Raw genomic sequence first — 21,424 nt, forward strand, 5'->3', positions numbered from 1 at the left:
TCAGCCTTGTCCGGTGGCGTGTCCATATCTTTATCATCGTGATTACGTAAATAGCCACTGCTCGCTCGCGTACGTGGACTGGTCCAAGACCTCCACGACTACGAGGAAGGGTGAGGATTTCGTATCCGACCTTAAAAAGCAGACTTGTGCTCACAAAATATCCTAATGCCGCCAGGATTCGGCGTGCCCACACCACCGGCATAGGAAGAACTTGCGCCAGGTGGGGGTGCGAGAAGCTAGATAAGTGTTGGCAAAGGTGACCCGTTGTATCATATCCAGTGCCCTTAACCTGTGACTTCGGACACTGGCACGAATTGTTTGCAGAAGATGTCTGTAGCTCAGTGCCGCCGTGCGTCGAACGTCTGTAGTGAAGATAATTCCTTGGCATTTCATCTTGTTGATCTCTAGACTTCCTCTCGGGTGTCCTCTCCGGATGTTCATCGCTCCAGACTTTTCCATGTTCAGACGACTTCCCGTAGCCATACAATACAATTTAATCCAATGTATGGCCGCTCTTGCCTCGTCGCCTAACCGTGCTAAAAACACTAGGTCATCTGCGAATGTTCTGCATATAAACTTGTTGTGTCTTATGGTCATTCCTTGGAGTCGATTCCGGAGCCCGCAGAGCAGCGGCTCGACAGCGATGGCATACAATATCGTCGACAGCGGGCATCCTTGTCTCACTGATCGTGAGATGGTGATGGGCCTCACGAAGCGTCCATTGATGAGCACTCTGGATGCGGCCCCGTGGAGTAGTCTCATGATGACGGTGACAAAACTTTCTGGAAACTTCATTTGCGTCATCACTTCCGTGAGATAAGCATGGCTCAGCCTGTCAAAGGCGCCATCGAAGTCTATCGATACCAGTGCACCCCGGAGACATGCTGATGCCAGTGCGATAACATCGCGGTAGTAGCTGAGTGCCGTTTGTATATTGCTATCTCCACCTAGCTGCGTTTGGTCGAGTGATATCACTTGGCGTATTTCGCGTTTCAAGCGTGCTGCAAGTATCCTGGTGTAGATCTTGTAGTCGCAATTAAGAAGGGTCAGTGGCCGGTAGACCTGTATTCCTGTGCCGCAGGATGGTTTGTGGATGGGGATGATCATTCCTTCGACGAAGGAGGGCGGAAGAGGCACATTGGGAGAAATCAATTCGCAGTACATGGCAGTCCATCGTGGAGTCATGAGATCTTTAAATGTACGATAAAACTCTAACGGAAACCCGTCGGGCCCCGGCGATTTGTGCGACGCTTCCTTATCAAGCGAATCCATTACGTAAACTGTGACTTCCCCTGTTAACTCCCAGTTGGCCGTCTCGTCGAGACACGCGGAGAGTGTTCGTCGGACCTCATGAAAGGTTGCCTGATCGTGTTCCGCTTCTTCATAGAGATGACCACAGTGGAAATTATTTGGGCCTATACTCGTTTTATAGCAGCACTACGATCCTGTGAAAGCGCTCTCTTCCGTATGCAATTAACGCCCGGTGCAATGCACGCTTAACGCATTCCAGCCACCACTGCAACGTCGTCGGATATGTCGGCAGGCGTCGTTCACACATGTGCCAAGTGTCTTCGATTAAGCCGGCCGGTGTGGTCGTGCGGTTCTAGGCGCTTCAGTCTGGAACCGCGTGACCTTTACGGTAGCAGGTTCGAATCCTGCCTCGGGCATGGATGTGTGTGATGTCCTTAGGTTAGTTAGGTTTAAGTAGTTCTAAGTTCTAGGGGACTGATGACCATAGATGTTAAGTCCCATAGTGCTCAGAGCCATTTGAACCATTTTTTGTCTTCGATTAAGCGCCTGCACTCAGGTTCCCTGAGGTGTGCTGTATTCAGTTTCCAAACAGTGCGACTCCTCCACACTCGTTGACGACTCAGAGAGACCGTGCACATATGTGCTATGTGATCTGAAAAGGCGACGGGCCACAATTCCGCATCGAGGATCGTAGATTCGAGACAACATGTTACGTAAATGCGATCGACACGACTTGCAGAGTGACTTGTGACGTAGGTGTATCCGCGTCTGTCACCATGTATCGTCTCCCAAGTATCAATGAGATTCATGTCCTGTATCAGTTGCCGCAGCTCTGGGCTGGTGGCGTTGCTGTCTGGATTCCTCCGAGCCATAATCCATAGGTGGCGGTCATCCAACGCAGTAGTAGCCCTTGGGTGGCCTAACCGTGGCATGTCATCGACAGTTCATGTCTCTCTGTATCTCCTCCATGTCTGAACAACATCGCTTTGGTTCACTCCGAGACGTCTGGACACTTCCCTTGTTGAGAGCCCATCCTGGCACAAAGTAACAATGCGGACGCGATCGAACCGCGGTATTGGCCGTCTACGCATGGTTGAACTACAGACAACACGAGCCGTGTACCTCGTTCCTGGTGGAATGACTGGAACTGATCGGCTGTCGTACTCCCTCCGTCTAGTACGAGCTGCTGATGCATGGTTGTCTACATCTCTGGGCGGGTTTAGTGACATCTGTGAACAGTCAAAGGAACTGTATCTGTGATACAGTATCCACAGTCAACGTCTATCATTAGGAGTTCTGGGAACCGGAGGATACAAAACGTTTTTTGATGTGTGTATAATCAACATACGGCATATGGAAACGGTTCCTGAAAATTTTTGCTATTAGCTGCTAATCAGCAGACCACTGAAACAAACATCATAGCTGTTTACAGAAGCGATGTGTTGAGGAAATGTAAGGTTCTACGGAAAGTTCGTAGAGCCGGAGCCGTCTTAGAAAAGCATATTTTCAAATGATCTATATCTCAGGTACAACCCTATAGGCCTCTACAGTATTTACAATTTTAATCACTACTTATTTCAGTGTTTCTGATATATTACACATTTGAGGCTATAATTACATCATATTTCACAAATTTTGATGCTCGCTATGGCAGTGTAAATTCTGAAAGTATAACTGTCCATGTGAATGCAGACAAAATTATATAAATGACGTGGAGTGATACAAATATTGAGACAAGGATACTTGTTAGTGTTATACATAGTGTTCAACTCGCTGTCCTTTATCTTTGGAAAATTCGGGATCCTGTTGACAGTGGCGTCCCAAACAAATAGCTCGAATGCCTGAAACAACGTTCTCCGTAAATGATGAGTCCAGACTATTTCTGCTTCCATCAGACAGCTGTGTGCTGGATACAGACACCTTACAATGGCTAATTTCCCTTAAGTTTCGTCTCCTCTTTCAGAATCTATCAGTCACAGTTTAGCATCAAGTATGTAATTGTACTTTATAGAGAAACCAGAAGTCGTTTTGTGTTTAAAGTGTCTACATAAGTGGCGTAACACCAGAACAGTAAAACTGAGCAACAAACCTAGCATTTATAATGACGGGCCGTGTATTTATCATGAAATTACATGGAATGTTTATCTCCCATGAAGCACATACCTACAACTTACGTTGTTCGTATACATCTAGCGAGGAGAGCATTCTAAAAGCATTGAGACGTCCACGACTATTTATTCCTCTGGTTGAGTCGAGAGAGAAATTAAACAGTATATAATAACAATCACTGGATTAAGTCACAAGCGTTATTAAATGTTTAGGTTATGCAGAGATGAAGATTAGGGATTATAAAGAGAATGGAAGTATGAAAGAATAATTATACAAAAGAAAAACGGAATACTCTGTTTTATGATAGATGAGTCTAAAGAAGAGAGCTGGGTATCTGACGCATTTATTAGATGTTCTTCCAGATGCTGCACGTGTGGTTAAGAAAGTCCAAAGAGTTTTCTACAAACATATTTCACACAAACTGATACTATATCGGGCGCTAATTGCCTCTCGCCACAGGTTTGTAACAACATACAATTATTACTTAGATATGTACCACGTAAGTATTGGAGGAATATTCATGAAATATGCTGGAAACAACATAGAACCGAAGTTTCTTTTCTATCGCAAAGCAGACGCAATTTATAACGTGTGCACATCACCAGAGGGCTGTTTTCTGCACTGGTCTCTGAAAAATGGGTGCCCCATCAAGGACAGAATTCTCAAAGAGTTGTCCTGGGGAAATCTCCAAACTTCTGATTCCAATAGCTTCTCAGTTTGAGAGAACATTATTTAAGTACGAGATTCTGTAATGGAACACATTGCTATAGTTTAGGAAGTAAAATGATATTCCTTAATGATAATTTGCTCTGAAGTTTGCAGATTCTTTTTGGATTTGGGTCTTCGACTGTTTCCTTTTTAGAAGAAGCTGCCTCAGGAAGCAATAATCGGAAAAATTTTCAGTTACAGTCCCACCTTTTAGTCCATTGGTGAGACAATTGTCATATATACTGCAAATTTTAGGGGCTCTTCTGGTGCTTTACCTGCATTATTTGCATAAATGTGCACTTTAAATACGTCTGAAATTTCAGTGCCATAAAGCGTCATTACTATAATCCTGTATTTTCCATTTTTTTTATATTGTTTGAAACAATATCAATCGTGGAACCGTATCTGCGATCAAGTTTAAATATTTAGGGTGTTTACTAAAAGGCTCCATTGATGAGCCAAATCATTATTCCCACTGCCCATCGTGTGACTGAATGCCTGCTGCCTTGTGCCACTGTGTCATGTGACGCATTAAGCGAAGTATGGACCATAAATGGGGTAAACCACTGACAATGACAAAGGCCACATTGTTATGGCCCGACGCCTGGAAACGAGCATAACGGACACATCGAGGTTGGTCAGCATCTACAGAGAGTGCTTGAAGGACAGTGAAACCAGGAGTAGACGACAAGAAGCTGGCCGTTCATTCTTTATCAGAGAATGCGGAGGTTTGAGACTTGCCCACTCTGCGAAGCAGCGTAAGTGGCGATCTGTGGCTAAACTGACGATAGAGGACAGTATTGGTACATGTGCAAGTATTTCAGGCCACACCGATCAGAGCACATTAGTTTCGGCAGCAGAAAGTCCCTATGTGTTCTCATGTTGACATTACAATTGCAGCAGGCAGGGGTCCCTCGTCATTGGACCGGGTAGGATGAATGAGACCAGGTCGACGGTCGTGGCCATCAAAGCGAGCTTCTACTCGCAATATGCAGCGCGCTACGGGAGCCGGTCGGAAAGACACATCGGCTCGCACTTCTATGGGACCTGTGATGGTAACCGAAGGCATCATGACAGGTGTGCACTACGTGAACATTTCTTCGAGAAGAATATATGTCGTGTCAGTATATCGAAACCCACGCTACAGTGGTGTTGAAAGCGTGATACTGAAATCACGTTGATATCTTAGCCAGAAGATTCGCCCAATATGAACCAGATGGAACACGTTCGGGACACTAACGGACGTCAGTTCTGCGCCCACTAACCACATGTCCATGATCTAAGGAGACTGACTGACCTGGGCGTAGACATTTGGCGTCACATATTTCCGGACACCTACTGAGGACTTTTAGATCCACGACACGCAGAATCGCTTCTGTATTGTTTTCCAAGGACCACTGTGCTACTAAGCAGTTAGAAGAAAGGTTGCATTTTCCCACGGGACTTCCTTGTGAAAATTTATGGAACACGTATTGGTGGGAGACTGCTGCCACCATCACGTTTCTCGTATACTGAGTCGCAGTTGTTGGTCGACAGCGCATGGTCCCGTGTGTCTGACCACCTAACACAATTTGTACTCGGCATTTCTTTATAAGTCATGCACTATATACCCCAGTACACAGCCTACATCCGACTATTCCCCCAGTGATTTCCCAGACACGGATTCAGACAAGCTACTGCAACAGGATGTAAAACATATGGCTATTATTAAGTGCAGAAAAATGATACTGACAAAATCTCGGAGAATTTTGAGGAATATTTTCTGAATACTTTGCTGTAAAGGGCCTGCAACAGAGATACTTCTCCTAATTTGTGATTGTTATCTCAGTTATCTCTATTTATGTATTGCACTGAAAGTATCTCTACAACAATATAAGTGTCGATGACGGTATGGGATGCTTGTCTTGTTTGGAAACAAACTCGTTCCATCCACTCACAGCAGTGGCTGTTGACAAACGTAATGCCCCTTTTCCTGTTCGCCCTCAAGTTTGCATTAAATATTGCTCGGTTTTATCTTGTGTTTATTTTTTCGGCAGTGTTAGTTGTACGTTAAAACTGATGCACAACAGTATGGATAGGGTTACTCATGGAGGCTTGACTCATACTCATGTCGTGTAAGAGTGTACTAAACGTCATGGCAAATCGTCAAAGCCATCAATGTGTTGAGCATTCCCGCAACAACGGCAGCCACGCCGCAGCACTTTTTCCATCGAATGGTTATCGCATTATTCTACGTCCAGAGTTACTGTTCGCTTATCACAACTCTTTTCACTGTATTGAATTTACTTTTCCAGAGTGTGATAAAAGATCGAATAACTCACGATTGCGTTATTACTCGGCAACAAGACACAGGAGACCACGGTTTCATTACATCAATATGCCCAGAAAACACCCATGAAGAAACACCAAAATATCTCGATGGAATACCGGGTGTATTTTTCACGGAAAAGATGATGCTCTAAAAACTGTTCTGATACGAGATGGCAGAACGTGAACACTGGAGTCGGATTCGAGAGAATGATGGCTCAGCTCCGCGTTAGACCATTCATGTTTAGCTTTCCGTAATATCTCTAAACCGCTCCAGGCAAATGCTGGGATGGTTTGAAAAGATATGGCCGATTTCTGACCCAATTCTTGCAATATTTCGAGCCGTGCTCCACCTAGAATAACATTTCTGTTGGCGGGACGGTAAATCATAACCTCCTTCTTCTTCTTCAGAACATGGAGCCCTTGAGATATAGGAAATGAAAAGATTGAAGCGCGTAGCACTTCATCGTGTATGTAGGAGTCACAAATCTTAACCATTTCTATCGATAACAAAATTATTGATGGAGTTATAAGCGAAAGGAGAGTGTCTGGTATTCTTCGTTGATCTGTAAAACAGAGCGGAAATCTTTTGAACATGAAATAGTTCACTCACTCGGCGACAGCAGGGAAGTGGTAACGGCTGGCGATCTGGGTTGATAGAGCGACTGGCAGCGGGAAGTTATCGTTTCGAGTTACGATTCGCTATACAGTTTTTATCTGCCAGGAAAATTCGAATCAGCACACATTCCACTGCAAACGAAAATTTACTAGACAAAAGGCTACATAATAAAAAAAACTCTGTTCAGTTGGAATTCGCACTTGTGCTCTCTCTTTTTGCAGTTGGAGTACAAATGTTGAGTCAGAAGCAGTAAGTTATCAGAAACCGCCGGAAGAGAACGGCGCCTCCGGCACGGTTGGCGGTAAGGCGGCAGCGGGGCAGGGAGCGCCCCCGGGCCGCCGAGCCGCCCCCGCCGGCGCGATTTATGGGGCAATCACTGCGGGGGCGGCCGCGCGGACACCGCCGGGACCGACTGACCTCCTTACTGGCGCACGGCTACCTCACCGGCCCCCTGCAGCCGCCGCCGCCTGTAACGCAGTACCGCGAAAATGCGAGACACACCGCACAGCATCAGCTTGTACAGACGTCCCTTTGCAGACGTCTCTTTGCAGACGGAACCACAGTGCGATTGAATACATCACAGTTGACGTCTTTCACATGCCGCTACAGTGTTGCGATATTGCCTGCCTGACACAAAAACGCAGCGGGTGACTTCACAATTGTAGTTAATGTGTAGTGCGGAGCAATGTGGGAAGTGACGTTCGCGAGGTATGACGTGCGAGCTAACATCCCAAAGATGATCGAGCTCAAATTCGTCTAGGGGTCGAGCGGCACATGTCGCATTACACGCCCTGAATTAGACACTTGTGACCCTTTGGCTAAATTGTCTGGCCGATGGCAAGTTTGCGAAATACACAGTTAATATAACATATAATAACCGTAATAATAATATCGAGAACTAAATTAACGACCCATAAATGATGTAGGCCACACAATTCTGATTTGATTAGAATGTTTATTCAGAAAGAAAACTAACAGTGAAAGTGGTAGTATTTTGAATTACTATTACACTCGAGCGCAAATCCATTTGATACAGCTAGATCATTCACTGTCTCATCGCGAAACGAGTCCAATACTCCACCTCGATATTTACAAGAAAAGTTAGACTTCACACCAGGCGCTCCCTGCTCAGAGAGTAAGTCCCGCGATACCACACAACCCGACATTTTCTAAGTCCTTTCACTTCCTAGCTGGCTAAAGACCCACTCTTCGCTTTCGCTTCTCAATACGAACTCCACCCTTTCGTGTCTAGACCAGAACTGCCCTCTGCCCGTCTCCGACCGCGTTTCCCGCGAACCGAACATGTTCGCTCAACTGACTAACGCAATTCCCTTTCCTGAAGCCGTCCATCTGATTCGCTACAGCTTATTCTACATAACTTTACATTTTAACACATTTAAATAATCAAAGCATGACCACTTTCACGTTCTAAATAAAGTAATAATAACATCCATTACATAATAAACGTTAAATTATTTTACATAAAACGAAACTTCGAATGTCACGGCCAGTAGCCTTGCACCAATGTGCTTTCTGATAAATAAATAAAGAACAAAAGTAACTATTATGCTATAAACTTTGTAACAAATATTCTATTACCTAATGATTCAATAAGCTGTCATGCTGACATCGTTCAATGTGTTTTGTTTGGTGGAAATGATGATCTGATCCTTAACTGAAAATACTGATAATTTAAATTTACTATATCTTTTAAACAAGTAAAGTTAGAGAGTTGATATTTACAATGTTTTCCATATTAATGATGCGCTTCTATATGAAATTTCAAACGTTAAGATCGACCAAAGCGTTCAGATTTCAGCATTCAGGTCTTTGTTACAAAACGTGTTTATTTCACTTTAACAGTAAATCCTAAACTATTATAGATATGATCGATATTCAAGTTTTATTGGGATCACCATGAAAGTTTATGGAGGATGGAAGATTAAATTTACTGTGGCTTGATTCTTTGCAGTGCTACAGAATTAAATAGTTTTACATAAACGTTTCTCTTTATTGTCGATCGTAGGTCCGCATATTTAACACTGCTACGTCTTCTCGGCCACAAACGCTGTCTACTGGGTTCCCGATGATGTAAGTTCTCGTCTGTCTCACTCACACGCACTACAGCGCTTAGGTCTCAATAGACAATAGATGCCTGTGAGCTTCGCCATCTCGTGGCGAATCTGCGCCCTTTGTGGCGCGCGGTCCTGGACGACAGGTTTCGTTTCACAATTCCTGTAGGCTGACTCTTTCGGCCATATATTTAAACGAGAGCGCTATGCTCGTTAACTCACAGTCGGAAATGCTAGATTGCTGGTTTTAAGTGACCAGTGTCTGTACTGCGTTTCGTAGCTCACCTCCTCGTGATGTGCAGCGATCCAAGAAAAGGGCAGTCAATAATCTGCGGCCGAACTGCGAGGATTGTCCAGAAAGTAAGTTCCGATCGCTCGTGAAATGGGAACCACAGTGAAAACGAGAAACTTCACTACATAGTCGCTCCTCAAACTTCGAGTTTTGTTGTAGCGTTGTATCAACTTTCCAATATCCTCATCATAGAAAGCAGCAACCTGTGCTTTCGGCCTGTTATTTGCACTGGTCTGCAGCTCGTTGTCTGTGGAAAAATTTTGTTTTCATAGCCAGCTGTTCTTGTGAGCAGAGATGAGACTCAGCCAATTACGGACTGCATTGTGGGTGATCAAACACTTCTCATCCGAAATGCTGCAGGAGCGTCTTCATTGCCGCTGCTGTGTGCGGCCGAGAATTGACATGAAGAAGGAACTGCTCGAACAGTTGTGTTCTGTGGGCTGCATGACACAGGCGAAATCCCTAACCAGGCCTTCATACTTGATGGGAGACGCTATTCCCTACGTATCTTTACGTGCTCTCTGTTCACTCAAAACTGAAAAGAGCGACGTGACACGCTCGACGGGCATACTAGAGACACTGCCCAACAGATGTGTAAAAGCTTTACCGGATTTTACCAGTGGTTTCCATTTCGCGACCGATCGGAACTTACATTCTGGACAACCCTCGTAAAATCACGATGGCTTTGTTCAGTGCAATTAAAGCACACCTGAGCGATCAAATGCAAGACAGAATAAATTCAGTTTAATTGTTGAAAGAAAACCGCAATTTCTCGCTATCATTGGCTACCTGAAACTATCCTCGCACTGGCTGCGCGAGATGCCGCTTTGCCAACTAATGAGCTGTGCTCGTTGCCACTTGGTTGCAGATTATTGTAGGTGACATAGGCAGATTCCAAACGCCAAAGAGTGACAGAACTTAAAAAACAAACAGCAAATAAATGTCAATTTGATGATGAAATGACGTGGGCAAAATATCAGAAACAAAAAAAACTATTACATTTAAATCACTTAAATCAAAAGCTTTTGATTCGATTCGCAAACAAACGAACAAAAAATCGCTACGTTTCATGAGACTCGAACCTACAATCTCCTGAACCTGAAGTTCGTGCGCTAAGCATTGCGCTGTTGTTGTTGTTGTGGTCTTCAGTCCTGAGACTGGTTTGATGCAGCTCTCCATGCTACTCTATCCTGTGCAAGCCTCTTCATCCCCCAGTACCTACTGCAACCTACATCCTTCTGAATCTGCTTGGTGTATTCATCTCTTGGTCTCTCTCTACGATTTTTACCCTCTACGCTGCCCTCCAGTACTAAATTGGTGATCCCTAGAACCCTCAGAACGTGTCCTACCAACCGATCCCTTCTTCTAGTCAAGTCGTGCCACAAACCTCTCTTCTCCACAATCCTATTCAACACCTCCTCATTAGTTATGTGATCTACCCATCTAATCTTCAGTATTCTTCTGTAGCACCACGTTTCGAAAGCTTCTATTCTGTTCTTGTCCAAACTATTTATCGTCCATGTATCACTTCCATACATGGCTACACTCCATACAAATACTTTCAGAAACGACTTCCTGACACTTAAATCTATACTCGATGTTAACAAATTTCTCTTCTTCAGAAACGCTTTCCTTCCCGTTGCCAGTCTACATTTTATATGCTCTATACTTCGACCATCATCAGTTATTTTGCTCCCCAAATAGCAAAACTCCTTTACTACTTTAAGTGTCTTATTTCCTAATCTAATACCCTCAGCATCACCCGACGTAATTTGACTACATTCCATTATCCTCGTTTTGCTTTTGTTGATGTTCATCTTATATCCTCCTTTCAAGACACTATCCATTCCGTTCAACTGCTCTTCCAAGTCCTTTGCTGTCTCTGACAGAATTACAATGTCATTGGCGAACCTCAAATTTTTTACTTCTTCTCCATGGACTTTAATACCTACTCCGAATTTTTCTTTTGTTTTCTTTACTGCTTGCTCAATATACAGACTGAATAACATCGGGGAGAGGCTACAACCCTGTCTCACTCCCTTCCCAACCACTGCTTCCCTTTCATGCCCCTCAACTCTTACAACTGCCATTTGGTTTCTATACAAATTGTAAATAGCCTTTCGCTCCCTGTATTTTACCCCTGCCACCTTCAGAATTTGAAAGAGAATATTCCAGTCAACATTGTCAAAAGCTTTCTCTAAGTCTACAAATGCTAGAAACGTGGGTTTGCCTTTCCTTGCCTTTCTAGCTTCTAAGATAAGTCGTAGGGTCAGTATTGCCTCACGTGTTCCAGTATTTCTACGGAATCCAAACTGATCTTCCCCTAGGTCGGCTTCTACTAGTTTTTCCATTCGTCTGTAAAGAATTCGCGTTAGTATTTTGCAGCCGTGACTTATTAAACTGACAGTTTGGTAAATTGCACATCTGTCAACACCTGCTTTCTTTGGGATTGGAATTATTACATTCTTCTTGAAGTCTGAGGGTATTTCGACTGTCTCATACATCTTGCTCACCAGATGGTAGAGTTTTGTCAGGACTGGCTCTCCCAAGGCCGTCAGTAGTTCTAATGGAATGTTGTCTACTCCCGGGGCCTTGTTTCGACTTAGGTCTTTCAGTGCTCTGTCAAACTCTTCACGCAGTATCATATCTCCCATTTCATCTTCATCTACATCCTCTTCCCTTTCCATAATATTGTCCTCAAGTACATCCTTGTATAGACCCTTTATATAGTCCTTCCACCTTTCTGCTTTCCCTTCCTTGCTTAGAACTGGGTTTCCATATGGGCTCTTAATATTCATACAAGTGGTTCTCTTTTCTCCAAAGGTCTCTTTAATTTTCCTGTAGGCAGTATCTATCTTACCCCTAGTGAGATAAGCCTCTACATCCTTACATTTGTCCTCTAGCCATCCCTGCTTAGCCATTTTGCACTTCCTGTCGATCTCATTTTTGAGACGTTTGTATTCCTTTTTCCCTGCTTCATTTACTGAATTTTTATGTTGTCTCCTTTCATCAATTAAATTCAATATTTCTTCTGTTACCCAAGGACTTCTACTAGCCCTCGTCTTTTCACCTACTTGATCCTCTGCTGCCTTCACTACTTCATCCCTCAAAGACCCATTCTTCTTCTACTGTATTTCCTTCCCCCATTCCTGCCATTTGTTCCCTTACGCTCTCCCTGAAACTCTGTACAACCTCTGGTTTAGTCAGTTTATCCAGGTCCCATCTCCTTAAATTCCCACCTTTTTGCAGTTTCTTCAGTTTTAATCTACAGTTCATAACCAATAGATTGTGGTCAGAGTCCACATCTGCCCCTGCTATGCAACAAAATTGCCTTCGCTACTTGTATCTATAACTGTAGTGATCTAATGACAATAATGAACTGCAGGTTTCGAAAATTCGACTTCACTAAATATCGTATGAAGCTGATCTAATTTAAACCGATCACTGTAATTGTGATAACTGTATATGTGACGTTGAACCGCGTCTTGTGCGGAAGTGTCAAGTAGTGTTTGGTTAGTGTTGCGTACGAAACGTGCGTGCTTCATTAACATCGATGTGTGGGTGTGTGTTATTTTTGGTGTGGTTATAATTTGTGATGGTATACGAAACGGAAGTGCTAGACTCTTAACGCGGGACCCAAAGACATCAAGAAAGAAGGGCAAGGAACTGGTAGTAAACCGACCAACTGTTATGGCAGTTTGTCAATGGAGAACGGATCTCGCGTGACGTTTAGCGCTGTGATTCGAGGAAACCAGCTCCAACTCATTCTCTAGTGAGATTTGTCCTGCAAGGGGAGCGGAGACGGATTGTTGTAAGCGTGTAATTCAGTCTGAGTACTGGTTTGATGCAGCCTTCCAAGTTTGTCTATCCCGAGCAATGTTCTTCATTTGTACACGACTGATGCAACCTATATAGACTTGAACACTCATCTTATAGTCAAACTTTAGTCTCATTTACTGTGTTACTCCCTACACATTTTTCAATTTTAAAATGATCAAATCCTACATGCTTGCAAATGTGTCCTTCCTACCCATACCTTCGTTTAGTTATGTTCATCCTTGAAACTTTTCTCTTCAGTCGATTCAGTAACCCTTTATTAGATCTCTATCTACCAATCTAATATTCGGAATTTTTCAACGTCAAGAGATTTAAAACGCCTCTATTCTCCTCTAGAATGTACTGTCCATCGTCGTCTTTCTGCTTCCGTAGAGGGATAATCTCTATACAAACACTTTCTGAATTAACTTTCTGGCACTTAAATTTAATTTCGAAGTCAACAAATCTCTCTTTTTTCAAAAAAGCTTCTCTTACTGTTGCCGGTCTACAATTTATATTGTCTTTACTGCGGCAATCGTCTGTTATTTTTCTGCCCAAACAACGAAACTTGTATACTATTTGTAATGTCCCACTCCATAGCCCCATTCCTTCCATAATCACATGATTTAATTCTACTACATTCCACTACCGTCTTTTACTGGGTTTCGTTAAGATTCAACTTAAAATCTCTTGCTCAGCTCATTATCTATTACCTATAAATAATCTTTCACGCTCCATTGCCATTTGTGACAGAATTAGAATGTCTTCCGCAAGCCTTAAAGGTTTTTTCTTCAGCTTGAACTTTAATTCCATTTCCAAAGTTCCCTTCGGCGTAAAAAGTAATAACTTAGGTGTAGGCTACCACTCTGTCTCACTTTTTTCTCAATTTCTGCCCCCTTCTTGTGTCGTGCAGTTGTTATAACTTCTGTGAGGTATCTGTGCAAATTTTAGATAACCATTCGTTTTCTGTGTTTTATCTCTCATACAGTAAGAATTTGACAGAGTATGTTCCATTGACTTTGTCGCAACCCGCCAGGGTCGCCGAGAGCGCTAACACGCTGCTTCCTGGACTCGGGTAGGCACGCTGGCCCCGGATCGAATCCGCCCGGCGGATTAACGAAGAGGGCCGGTGTGCCATCCAGCCTAGATGTGGTTTTTAGGCGGTTTTCCACATCCCGCTAGGTGAATACCGGGCTGGACCCCATGTACCGCCTCAGTTACATGCGTCGCATACATTTGAAACACGTCCGCGCTATTTCACGATTTACACTAGACGCAGACAGTTGGGGTACACTGATTCCGTCCTGGGGGGTACAGGATGGTGGCAGGAAGGGCATCCGGGCATCCCTAACACTAACACTGCCAAATCAGTTGTAACCACGCCGACCCTGCGATCGCTGAAGGACTATGGCGTAAGCGAAAGAAAGAAAGAAAGTTCCATTGACTTAGTCGCAAACTTTCTAATCTACAAATGTTCCAGTTTTGTTCTAAGACAAATCGTAAGGTCATTATTGTCTCGCATGTTCCTACATTTCTCCATAACCCAGAGGTATGACCCATAGTCGGCGTCTACCAGCTGTTACATTCTTCTGGAGATAATTCGTGTTAGTGTTTAGTAACCATGATCTATTACGCTGACAAGTCGCTAATATACTTAACAGCAGAGGCCTGCATTGGTAAAGGGATTATTACGTTCTTCCTGAAGTGTGGGAGTAATTTGCTTCTCTCATATATTCAACATACCGCGTGGAACATTCTCATGGGAGTTTCTCTGAAGCGTAATTCTGAAGGAATATCATGTATTCCTACTTAGTCCCCGTAGTGCTCTGCCACATCTTCCATCTGCTTCCTCTTACCTTTCTATAATAAAGACTTCAAATTTTTTCCCTTTACACAGCTTTTCTACACAGAGTGTTTCGAAGTCTTTGCATCAAAAATGTAGAGGGGGAAACAATTTTTTTTCTAAAGACAGACTGTCCAGTAACGCATCCTAGCAATTATAACCGCCTTTTATAGTTGGTTATGCCCCTGAGAGACTCCAGGACTTAGGCACAGTGTGGCGATCTTAAGCAATGTGTGTTGCCTAAAATCCAGTCATCTGCACCGTGAGGAAATTGATAACTGAAAACCTAAAATATCTTTAGCCGCTTAGACGCTCCCGTTCTTAAGCTTTTCTTGTTGAAAATCAACCTATCAATTTACTGACAGAAAATCCAAAGACATTCTGATTGTACTTATAATACACCAACAGTAACGTAAAATCAACACCTTCACTGTGTAATAGCAAAGATAATGCTACAGACAATACTACCAATAGTATCGAGTTACTAAATACCGTTTTCCGAAATTCGTTCACAAAAAAATAAGAACATCTTCCAGAATTCGAATCAAGAAGAGCTGTCAATATCAGTAACTTAGAAGTAAATATTCCGGATTCTGCGAAGCAGCCTAAATCACTTAATAAAGGCAGGCTCTCTCATCCATACTGTATCAATTAGCCTACAGCATACAGAGTATGCTGATACAATAGTTCCTTACTTATCAGTCCTATACAATCAATAGCTCGATGAACGGTCTGTACCTAAAGACTGAAAAGTCACACATGAGCCCACATGACAGTGAAATTTTTGTCTCATCTAGTGTGCTGAATAATTTTCTTTATCTCATCATTTTTCAAGCGCTTCATTATCTGCGGTGGAAGTAGAAATAATACTTGTACTACAGTGGTGATTCTTGGGTTGGTTTCTGTCTTGAGTATGATTTGTTCACTATATTATTCGTATAAGTATAGCTATATACTTATTTTCTTCTTAGTGCTACTTATTCGTGCATTATTCCTTTTTCATATTGCTTTGATAACTCTGTACTCATACAGCTATAAATCCTGTTCTTCTTGCCACCACATTTCACTGACACTATATCTACTTCGACATAACAGTTTCACTTTTCAATTTCCTTAAACTATTAATGTTATTTCACTTTCTGACTCGCGTAACGCCACATTTTTCCTTTCTTGTAACAAATTCCTCCTCGAGAGTTCCCTGCAGGAGCTCTAAATGGGGGACTATTTTATCACCGAATTATTTTCCTGGGAGCATGCCATTATTATTAAATTATAAACCTGAGATGCGTGCTCTCGAGAAATATAACGGCTGTAGTTGCCTCTTGCTTTTAGCCGTTCGAAGTAGCAAGCATATGTTGGCCAACGTGACGAAGACTTACGAGTCAATCCTTTCTTATCACGACAGTAACAAGAAGTTAATTACATAGCCCGCAACTAGTATTATACATAGGGTGACGTTCAACAAGCAGACAAAGGGAAGAAGGCAATTCCTGGAAGAGTAAAAAACAATTAAGGTCCAATGAATAGTTACAAGAATGCCACAGATGTACGCTAAAAGTTGCTTTATTCATAACATGCAGATCCCTACCGTTTAGTCGTAAAATACGCAGATCAATGGACCACACTGAGAGGTTACAATTTCTCGTAGGAGAAACCAGATAATAGTTTTTGGGATGTGTAGCCCGTTGGAAAGACCATTTCGGTTATATTCGAAGAGAATGTCGTTGGTCAATATTTCGCTTCTGCACTCATCTATAAAATTACAGCATACCGTTGAAACAATCAGTTCTTCTTCTACCTGGAACAACTACAGAAGTGGCGTATTTCACTCATACATTAAGGTGAGAGGAAGACGAAAAATGCACTGGACACGAGTTCCCGATATGCCTCATTCTCGAAGTAACTGTCGAAGACTATCGACGTCATCTTTTTCCGTGTTTGTAACTTTTTCACGATCTGTCATAGTTAAATTTAGTTTGTACAAAACTGGGTAGAGTTCATTTCTGAGAAAAGCAAGGAGACAAAGTTTTACTTTTCTGTCTCACTTTGTATCGTCCAATCCTCTCAATGGTCACCTGAATTTTTGAGGGATTAATTTAGCCGCGAATAGTTAACAAATATCTGAACGAGCGAAGATGAGGAAAAATTTTAGGGAAAAATGAATCTGAATATCTACCGTAGGTCACAGAAGTCGTTTGTGTCTGGTAGGTACGCACTGGTTAAGAGAAGGAGGAGGTGGTTAGTCATTCAAGCAATGTAAATGAAATGCATTAAAAAAGACAACCTTAATATCATTACGCGTTTTAGAGCGTAAATTCTGTTTTGCGCCTTGAGCTTTGCGCTAGATGTATATTTGTATCGTTACTATCTCGTCTCAAGTATTTCTGCCTCTATACGTGGAGACTGTTTATTTCTGGTTTAGATAACAAGCCACTTTAAGTAATGGTTTCGGAATTTGTATTTTAGGTAGGTTTATTATAACTTTTTTATCTTAGGACCAATACCCTGGCTGATACGCTAGTTTCACTCCTCAAGAAACAAATTCCTCTCAATTCAGTTATAAAAGTGTACAGACTTAGCATATATTCAAAGTTAGTTACAAATCTCTGAAATAGAAACACGTTTTTACCACAAATACTACGGTAGATCAGTGTCAAACAATCGAAAGAACCATTATAACATTGTGTTAAGGGAATACAATCTAGGAACATCACAGAGCTGGAGAAACAGTCTAACGTTCTGAGAAGGGGATTATAAGTACACTACTGAACAAGGTAGTAGCAAGTAAGTATAATGATCCGTATCAGTTTTAACACCCCAACTTCTGTATTAATTTCAGTAGCAGAATAGAATATAGTGGAAGGAAAGGTTGGGGGATGATCAGATCAGCTTAAGGGAACAGTACTAGCTCAGAAGAGCGCTGAGTAGGCACTTGAGGTAATGAGAAAAGGCAAAAGGGCAAAAACGGAATTAGAGAAGAGATGTATGGTAAAGTATTATCGCAGAAATCCTTAGAAGAATATTATGATTTATGGACCCGAACACGTTATTTGTAATTCGAAGAAGAGTCAAGTGCAAACAACAAATGTTACAAGTCAGAAAAGACAAACTATGTAAAAAATATGTAAGAGTGGAAATGAAGAAAGTGAAAGAAGTACACTGAACGTGAAGGAAGTTAAGGTGGAAACTGATATCAACGTAGCTTTTGCGAATCACACCGTCCTCGTTGCTGGAAACAAAAATATAAGGAATTAAATAATGTACGCAATCAAAAACTATTTAATATAGAATTTGCAATGATAAGGAAAGAAGTAATGTGGAGTGACACGTGTATTTATGGTAAAGAGTATGAACATTTAGGAGATATAGCACAGTGCCTTAACGATTCTGTTGTCTGGAAAGTTGTGATACGGAAGACGATCGATGCATCAGAAACATACAGAACCAAGCGACGCACATGAAGAGTTACTTCATGAGCAAAACTTTTCTAATGGAAACTGTTTTAAGTGGGGAAAAATATGTGATCGTTTAAATTACAGCCCTATATTAAGGTGAAGCGTGGAGAGCTATAAAAAAGTAAAGGAGAAATTAAGTGAATTTAAAAACTGTGTTGCAGAATGGTGATGCAAATCGATTAGAAAAATGTTAGAAAACAAGTAATTCCTAAAAAGAACAAATAAATGTATATTTCTATGAAAAATTTGTGTTGAATGAATGGACGAGTTAAAAAAGCCTGGGTTAGTTTGAATGGTAGCAGGGTTTATTGTATTCGTAAATAATGAGGACACGCTATGCTAGTTGGAAAAGGTAGTACTATACATTGAGTTTAACACTTATGACGAAATGAGGTCAGACCGGATGGAATGTAACCGAAGACAGCGTTAAATGCACAGAAATGCTTATTTTGTTGGTTTTTGGTCAGGTAGCTACATGATGATTCATTCGTCATTTAATTTCACTAGGAAGTGAAACTATATTCATGCCTGTAAACTCCTTCGCTTCTGTTGTATTAAAGGATTGGAGTGGACATATATTCACACAATGGAGAGCTTTAGTTTCAAAACTATTTAATTCGTGCACTGTCCCACTACAATTGAAACCCAGATCCATTCTCTCAATTTCCAAATCTGCTCACTAAGCCATGTGTTCTAGTGATAAGTATTTCAAAGTTCGTGTTGTATGCTATATTTGAACCATTCTTTGATCGTATCGATGTGGAACGAGTCACTTTACAGAATATGTATACATGTTAAGTGTTAACATTAGTGAACACTTTATTTTGTAGACCTAATCATACAACTACGCTTTTTTTTTTTACAGTTTACTAGCTACTAAATACAAATTCGTCCATGGAATAGAGGGAACGGGCCAGAAGGAATGATAATACAGTTTGTCTTACACCATGCAGATGATCGCCCTGTTCAATTTTTGGCTCTCTCAATGACGTTAAACTACGAGAAAACTCAGTTTTGACAATTACAGAAAGCTTACAACGACAGATTTGTTTAGTCGTAAAGATTCATGCCAAACACTTAAGCATACATCGGCTGCAGTTAGTGCCATACTGAATCGTATGTGTGAAGTCCCCCTTTCAAAAGAGACCCAAAGTAAAGAATACACACTGATACAGAATACTGCTTATCAAAACGGAAATTTCTTAATACGATAAGTAAGAGTATAATAAGAAAGAATAATGTTGTGTCCCAGATGGGATAGAGGAGCAACGGTAATTTTTAGCCGACTACCATATTTAGGTTCCCCAAAAACAACGTTCCTGCATATTTCATTTCTTCTAATATGGGCAGAAAACTTAGATATGAAGACAATATTTCCTATAAGTAATATATGTACAAGAAATAATATGTACAAGAAAGAATATTTTGAATATGAGAGACTGACACAGTGTTCTTAGTCATGTGTACATTGCGACACAGTGTTCATATTATAGCTATAATTTACCTAGGCATCCAGTGTTTCCTGGGAGCTGGAGAAGTGAGGGCCTACTTTTGCAAGCTGCACTTTCAGTATCGACATAAAAGAAGGCGGCTTGCCTATTATACTATACTTTGTGACTACTGTCATGCACTACTTCCACCGTTAACTACGCTCGTATGAGTATACCTCCGAAATTGGTTTTAGTCATCAGCATTATTTCCTTTACATACAGACACTTGCTGTGCAATGAATGGCTAGTACATCAGTTTAATCTACCCGGTAACCTAAGAGGATGTTACATGGGCCAATTATCCTTTGTTCTATGGTATTTTAAATAATGGCAGTATTCTCAGAACGATGGGTTCAACTATGATGGATGAATGTAATAATTTTTGTGAGTAAAAGTCTTCAAACAATCATCAATAAAGCACAGTTCTGTAATACAATTTATATTTCATTTCTCAGATATCTAGGTTGTATCTGGAGATGCAGCAGCAAGCCATGAAACCGGTAGCATGGTCAAATAAAGCCAAGTTTTATCGGCTATCAGCGCATTTTTATTCATCATAACCGTTTAATAATTCTCTGCCAACATAATTAACAAAATCTTCTGTTGCTTTCTCTCTAATATAATTGATTGTAGTACTAGTACCAATTCTGCAAAGTGTCACTTCTGCCTGTTGAATGTTATGTGGAAGGTCACGTCTAAAAGGTAGGAGATGACACAATATTGAACCCTGTGGGATTCTCTTTCTCTTTTCTCGTTAGTCCCCACAATTTTATCTCCTTCAAACACTGATCATTATTCAGCACAACTTTTGCCTTGTGTTTGTTAGATGTGATTCAGGCCAGTTGTGTATAAAGCTTTCAACTCCATAAAACTTAAATTATTGTCCTAATGTAACATCATCTACAGAATCAAAAGCCTTAGAAAGATCACGGAAAATACCAGCTGGTGACATTTTATTATTTGAGCCTCTAAGTATATGCTGGGTCAGTGTATAAATAGGATTCACAGTTAAGCAACCCTTCTCTAATCCAAACTCCAACATGTTAAGTAAATTGCATGAACTTCCTTGTTAGACTGCTCCTGACTGTATAACTTTGTCAAATGTTTCGGAAAAAGATATCACCAAGGAAAACTGACGATAATAATTATACAGAATATATATTAAAATTATTTAAGTTTTTCATCTTATCTTTTTCATAAATAGATTTAAGAACTGCATATTTTCACTTATAGAGAAAAATTCGCTGTGCCAATAATGCATTACATATATCGGTAAGGACGTTACTTATAAAGTTAGAACAACTTTTTAGAACTCAGTTTTGAAATTGCATCAACACCATACAAGCTTTTCGTTTTCAGAATTTTATGGTGCTATTAATTTCAGTAAAGGGTGTTAGTACTACTTCTCATTGCTTAAAGTTTTATGGAATGAAATTTAGATATATTCTATTGTTTTTTAAAC

General features: G+C 41.4%; 1 protein-coding gene across 1 annotated transcript in view; it reads left to right on the forward strand.

Annotated features, from left to right (window-relative positions):
* The window catches only part of LOC126478670 (potassium/sodium hyperpolarization-activated cyclic nucleotide-gated channel 4-like), a 70,740-nt gene that overhangs the window by 20,388 nt on the left and 28,928 nt on the right, over positions 1-21,424 (forward strand). Inside the window, exon 3 of the mRNA XM_050103763.1 lies at positions 7,216-7,471. Coding sequence (XP_049959720.1) covers positions 7,216-7,471 — 256 coding nt within the window. The remainder of the gene's footprint in view (positions 1-7,215; positions 7,472-21,424) is intronic.

This window comes from Schistocerca serialis, chromosome 1, assembly GCF_023864345.2.
Source record: "Schistocerca serialis cubense isolate TAMUIC-IGC-003099 chromosome 1, iqSchSeri2.2, whole genome shotgun sequence".
In the NCBI taxonomy this organism is placed as follows: domain Eukaryota; kingdom Metazoa; phylum Arthropoda; class Insecta; order Orthoptera; family Acrididae; genus Schistocerca; species Schistocerca serialis.